General features: G+C 42.8%; 1 protein-coding gene across 2 annotated transcripts; it reads right to left on the minus strand.

Annotated features, from left to right (window-relative positions):
• Window positions 1-1,195: 1,195 nt before the first annotated feature.
• LOC119312390 (FT-interacting protein 7-like) lies at window positions 1,196-6,366 on the minus strand. Of its 2 annotated transcripts, XM_037588124.1 has the most exons (8): window positions 6,271-6,366; window positions 5,954-6,173; window positions 5,700-5,883; window positions 5,355-5,607; window positions 4,842-5,058; window positions 4,610-4,733; window positions 4,075-4,245; window positions 1,196-2,604 (listed from the first exon to the last, which is right to left on the minus strand). In XM_037588124.1, exons 3-8 carry the CDS (start codon window positions 5,859-5,861, stop codon window positions 1,294-1,296), a joined length of 2,238 nt encoding a protein of 745 aa, XP_037444021.1. In that variant the 5' UTR covers window positions 5,862-5,883; window positions 5,954-6,173; window positions 6,271-6,366; the 3' UTR covers window positions 1,196-1,293. The 2 variants fall into 2 exon arrangements, with proteins under 2 accessions (XP_037444021.1, XP_037444022.1); XM_037588125.1 differs by lacking the exons at window positions 5,954-6,173; window positions 6,271-6,366 and having other exon boundaries at window positions 5,355-5,590; window positions 5,700-5,796.
• Between the last annotated feature and the right edge of the window lie 331 nt (window positions 6,367-6,697).

The following is a 6,697-nucleotide window of genomic DNA, read 5'->3' on the forward strand; positions in this document are numbered from 1 at the left end:
ACAAATCATGAAATAAGGCAACTTACATCTTAGGCACAATTTGTTGTTGCAAAATTTCAAACCTAGGGATGTCAGTAATGTTGTGATTTTCTCATGTACTTGTTTTGTTACTCACTATGTACCGCATGTACATGTTTCCTCCTGTCTTGCAATCACAAAGTTAGCTTTACACCCTACACGAGTTATACTCCGTGGCCTCCTCTTTCTATCTTCCATCTTCCTCTTCATGTGCTTCTCTTCACGAACCCCTTCACGACTACACACAAATTTCCTTCAAGTTATATGGCAGTTGGATCCATCCCACTCGACATAGCTTCTCCGGACACTAAAACCTTTCTCAAGACCATATTTGTTATAGAATCTATAACCTTCATCCTCACTATTAAACATCTTGTTGGCAATATGATAGTACTCTAGCATTGACTCATGACTTACATCCGCCATGTCTTCCTGCATCACCATTCAGATGAATAAAAATCTGAAACGACAAACAAAAATGCATGCAAAACCCAGTACGAATTCTTGTGTGGAATTTTAAATTTTGCTCCTTGTACATGTTATGGCAAGCGATCATGTTATGGGTCCCCCATAAACTAGTGAAGTGGCCATGGATGATGAAAAAATGTAAATTCAATTGCATGCACTAGGGAAACCTAAATCGATGATGACTAAACAAATCTAATTAGGAAGTGCAGGCTACAAATCCAAGTAAGTTGAGATTCGGGCGATTCATACCTTAGGATGCAAGTCCGGAAGCGATGGGATCGGCGGGGGCGAGTTCCTATAGCGCCGCCGCCGACACTGCCGCCGCAGATGTGACACCTTCTTCTTCTTCTTCTTTCCGCCGGGCACGTCTTTTATAATGAAGGGGATGAGGAGGAGGAGGAGGCCGCCGCCGCCAACGGTGAATTGGTTCCTCTCGCCGGGCTCGTCGGACAGAAGGAAGGGGACGAGAACGAGGACTTGACCTCCTGGATCGACTAGACGTGGTTCTGGTCGTGGACGTGATCGGTTGAAACCATAATAGTTTACCCTACACCATTATGCCCTTCTCGGATTAAACTAATTAGATTTATTCGTTTTTAATCCCTCACCAAATCGGACGGCTAATAAAAATCAAAGGGGCAAGTACTCGAAGTAGTACGCCAATCACCGTAAAAGAGCTCAAGCAGATAACATAATAATCAACCGATTCATAAAAAAAAATCATAATAATCAACCATAGCGAACATAGGAAAAATGATATATATTAAAGAAAGACAGGAAAAAGAACAAATAGTACATGCATCAACCTTATAGCATCGAGTCATCCTTGGAGGGCAGACGACTGTACAAGTTGAAGACCATGCTGGTCCTCCTCCTGCTTGACCGGAACCGCGAGGGCAGGAGGAAATACAGCCCCATCACCATGACCACCACCTTGAACGGCGTCCAGTACAGCACGACGGCGACTACCAGGGAGAGCATGATGAAGATGGGCGTTACCCTGTGGTCTCTCCAGCTAAGCAGCGACTGCGCGCGCTCCGCGTGCATAGCCAGGTCGCCGAGCTCCCTTTGCAACCTGCCCGCGACGCTCCGCAGACGGTCGTATCTCAGCTTCACGATGTCATCCGGCGTGGACGTCGAGAACGTGTCGAACTCCTCTTCCAGCTCGTCGGGTTGCGCCTGATCTGCGTACGACAGCACCGTGTCTATATGCGGCGGATTCCGCGGCCGCCGCGGGTAGTTCCACACCCCGATCATGATCATGAACACGAACGCCATCGGCAGGATCAGCTGCGGGTAGCACACCAGGTACAGGAACAGCACGTGGACCAGAATCGTTGACAGTGGGTTCTTCCACTCGCAAATGTCGTCGAACCATTTGGCGACGGCGATGGCGCCGGAGTAGAGGGAGGCGATGCGTTGGAAGTAGCACTGGCTACGACGCAGGCTGAACATTTGCGAGTCTACGTCGAGCATGTACTCCACCACCTCCCTCCGCAGTGGTGGCTCCGCCCTGGCCAGCCGCGTGACCACCCTCTGCACCGCCTCCGCCTGCAACCAGAGGGGGTCTACCTGCGGCATCGTGATTGGGTCGGTGTGGTGTATGTGTATCCTGGGAGGCAGCGGTTTGCCGTACGTGGCCAGCATTTTGGCCCACGACCTGCAGGCGAAGCGGACGGCAAGCTGGAGTTCCCCGGTCTTCTTCAGCCCCGTCGGGGTGAGCACCATGAGCGGGTAGTGTTGGGTGTACATGCGGTTGGTCTCGAGGGTGGCAAGGCGGATGCGCACCTTGCCCATCTGCTGGTCATCACCGCCGTGGGATGAGGAGAGATGGCAGTCGTCGAAAACAGCGACGGTGACGACGGTGTTGAGGTCCAGCACGTTCCAGGTGTACTGCTCGTTCCACTGCGGCACCGCCGTGGCGAACAACGTGCCTGTGCGCACCCACTTCTCGCCGTACTTGACGACGCAGTAAGGGTCGGTGAGCCCACCTTCTTTATCCTTCATGCTCACCAGGCCTTGCGCGCTGAGGATGTCCACCTCCAAGATGCCAATGGCGCCCTTGCGGAGCTTCTTCACCGATGATGAAAAAGCACGTAGTTTGAATGTGTTTTTTACCTGCAAATTTCAAGTTTGTATGTTGTATGGCATATAGGAGTATAACACAAAAGAGAGAGAGAGATAAAATTTAGAGATGCGTGAGGGTTATTTCAACCCTTGTTTCTGATTTTTTGGGGGGGTTTTGGCTTTCTATTTGTATTTTTGTTTTATTTTTTCTATGTTTTTGTTTAAATAAATAAATATAATTTTTTTTGAAAAATGAATGAACAATTTTTTATACTACATGAAAATTTTCAACTCCATAATATTTTTTGGAGGGGATTCAACTCCATAATATATATGCACTTTGATCCTAATGACGGTTTGATCCATAATATTTTTTTTTCATTCAGTTACTATTCTGACTGCCCATGAGCCCATCACATTTTCTTTTTTTGAGAAAATGAGACCAACACATGCTTCATGATTCATGCTGACCACCGCTCTCGGCTTGTTGGGCTATGTGACTGCGACCCAAATCATTCTCGGGCTGGTTGCGCTCTGATTACCTTGTTGAGTTTCTAGCATTTTCTCGTCATTGTTTTTTTTGCGGGTAAAAAAAATCACTACGAGTTTAATTTTACTTAAGTAAGATTTTTTTTCTTTTTGAATAGGGGTAGCAACAAAATCCAAAAAGAAATGATGAAAAATAACAATATATACCTAAAATGAGTAATTCCGACAATTTATTTGAAAGTTGACAATGTAATATTTTTGTAATTATTGCAAGGAGGATCTCTTCAACATTGAATGAATACAAAATGCATATATAGCCTACAATAAAATTTCTAAAATTAGCTTTGATTTATTTATTTTATTTTTATTTAAGAAAAGTAGGGCTCACTGATTCAAATTATAATAAATTTATGATATTGACACACTGTTCAAACTGAATTGCGTTAAAATTACATCCACTGTTCAACACTACATGACTTTCTAGAAAGCATGATGCCAATTTTTTCTGATTTTGATCACTATATTTTTCGTGGCGAATAATATAATGATATACAACTATTTAAGTTGCATATTCATAGCAGAGGTAAAGTGATGGCCAAAGTTAAACATTGGAGGCTATAAAAGAATATCTAAAACCCAACTGTATCTTCAAATGAAGGGACTCTTTTCTTTTATATAATTTTTTTTGAAAATATATCTCATAATAGGTTTATTTATATTAAATTGGTGTTATCTTTATTACTAATTATTAATATGTTGATGGTTGAACTTAAAAATGTTTGATTGATTTTTTTTCTAAAACTAACATTATGATCCAGAGATAGTATGTTAAAAGAAGGTTATAGTGTCGAAAGAGGGATGTGTGAGTCAATGTGACTAAAGAACCTAGAGTTATGGGACTCATGCCACTAATCATCAAGCACCAAAGCTAGTAATTTAGCAGATCAAATGATTCCAACCCAAGAATCTAAGTGTTATCTGTAGCGACACAGAATTAAAAGGAGCAATATATAAATTTGCATGTTGATATACCTGGATAGTTTCCATTTCATGAAGTCTATCAACTATAGTTAGTGCACTAGTTGGCCTTTTCTTTGGATCGAAGTCTCTGCACTCTAAAGCTGTCTCGTAGCATACTCGTATTTGTTTGCATAGCGTATCTCGTTGGGATCCCTCCAACCTATCACTCCAACTTTCAATTACCTACAAAATTACATTGGTGTGTTATGGTCTACACATTGAACCAGCAACATATTTTTATAGATGAAAATTACCGACCACATAATTTAAGCATCAAACTAACAACAAATTTCTATAAAAGAAGATTGTGTCCCAATAGATTCAAGTCAGATCTATCACCATATACATTGCATTTTCATGTTTGATCAAAACAAGTAGAAATAAAATGTAGAATCCTTCTCGCAAATGATAAGATACGTGAGTATATTTGTGTCTGCATCACAAATTTGCAAAGTATGAGCTGGACAACTATTTAAAAGTCAACCCTTCTTAGGCTAAAAGGAAATTGAACTTTTATCTTTCGAACAATGACATATGTTGTTCTTACATCGTCGGTAGCTTGATACCCCTTCTGCCCAGTCAGTATTTCAATGATGATAACACCAAGACTATACAAGTCAGCGCTGTGTGCAATCACACCACCTTCGCGATGTTCTGGCGCCAAATATCCCCTATATGAAAATACAAAGTTTTGACTAAGTAATGCAGAAAGAGAGTGCAGTTTTAACAAAATAGCCTGAAACACTGAGTTTAATTTAAAGAGAAGTCATCTGGCTTACATTGTCCCCAAAATAGTTTTGGTAATATCCCGACTTTGATTTTCGTCGAAGCATCTCGACAGACCAAAATCAGTTATTTTTGGTGCCATGTTATCATCAAGCAGTATATTGGCTGGTTTCAGATCCAAATGGACAATATGATTCTCATGAAGGTACTGTAGACCCTCACAAATCCCTTTAATGATTTTATAGCACGTTCCCCACTCACGACTTGCATCTATAAAGGGAAGAGGAGAAACCGGGTTTACAATTTGATGTCATGACTTTTGGAAACTACTCCCTCCGTTCCTAAATATAAGTCTTTGTAGAGATTGCACTACAAACTACATAGGGATGTATATAGACATATTTTAGAGTGTAGATTTACTCATTTTGCTCCGTATGTAGTCCGTAGTGGAATCTCTAAAAAGACCTACATTTAGGAACGGAGGAAGTAGATGTTATATGACACATTAAGCAATTTGTAGTAAATGAGAAAAATAAAGAGAAAAGTTAGAGGCCACATGGTCGTACCCATGATATACTTATCAAGACTGCCATTTGGTATATATTCGAAGCAAAGCAATCTTTCATGAACATCTATCATGACAAGTTTCTTGTCAAATTCTTCCATACTTCCTTGCCTGTCAGCGCAATATCCTAAAAATCTTACTACATTTTTGTGCTTGACCCGCATGAGGCATTGAACCTCTCGATGAAATTCCGTTTCATCCATTAAAGCGTTGGACAGCCTCTTCACGGCGACCGCCCTATTGCCAATTATTCCCTGCTTTTGGAGCATGCAGGCCCTGTTAGCATATCATCGGTTTGATTTCGAGTTGCCAAATCAAGCATGCTTAGGATTGCAATGTACTATACCTTATAAACGACTGCAAATCCACCGCTTCCAATCTGTTGGTCATCACAGAAATCACCTGTAATGTCCTGTAAAAGTGATAATGGCAGGGCCTTGGGCTCTGCGGTTTCATCGGCTAACATCTGCTCTAGGTCACTTCGTGCAGTACTGGCTTTGCGTTCCATTTGCAGTCAGTAAGCAATTAACCTGAAAACAAGAGCAAACTGATTATATACTGCATGTAGTGTGAGCCTACTAGACCAAGATCCCCAATTACCCGGGTAGCTAATTAATATTGATATCGATTACTGCTGCCTTTACTGCTAAGTTTGGCTCCCTTTGTTGAGTTTACTGCTGCGACTCAAACTCTCTCCGAGCCGTGCCGCTTGACAGCGCAGTCTAGCTGCAAGAGAGCTGCGACCAATTAGTGATAATCCGCAGACGCTAGCAGCAGCAGCAGCAGCAGCTTCTCAGATTGAAGCTGGCGAGAACACGATCTGCAATTTGGGACCCATTCAGTGAAAAGAAACTGAGAATTACCACCTGGACAGGCCAGGCTGCTGCCTAGTGAAGGCGATTGAGCTTCAGATTTACCTGTCTAGTGAAGGGGAAGGGGATTTGGCATCGGCCTATCAAGTCAACGGCACCTTGAGAACACGCTTGAGCTGCCTCTGGATGAATGCGTCTCTGTATGTGGTGCCAGCAGCATCCCAACCCCACATAAGTTATTATTCTACATATACTAAACCTGGCTAGGTTTAGTTTACCCTGTTTTTCTGAGTTTTTCTTATCAGTGAAAATCGAGCCAACCGGTGCATGCCACGTGCTTTACTGGGGGACCTGGCGTGGTACACATCCATGTGCAGCTAGCGATTAACCCTGAGAATTCTACTTCAGTTTGGTATTGGCAGCATGTGCGCGTGTTTCCATTGGCTCGCATGCGTGGTCTGCATGCAGTCGCCGATTTGCCCACGTAATTCTTGGCTCTTTGTGGTTGGCTGAGTATGATTGCCGCTTTATT

Source organism: Triticum dicoccoides, chromosome 5B (genome assembly GCF_002162155.2).
Source record: "Triticum dicoccoides isolate Atlit2015 ecotype Zavitan chromosome 5B, WEW_v2.0, whole genome shotgun sequence".
NCBI lineage: Eukaryota > Viridiplantae > Streptophyta > Magnoliopsida > Poales > Poaceae > Triticum > Triticum dicoccoides.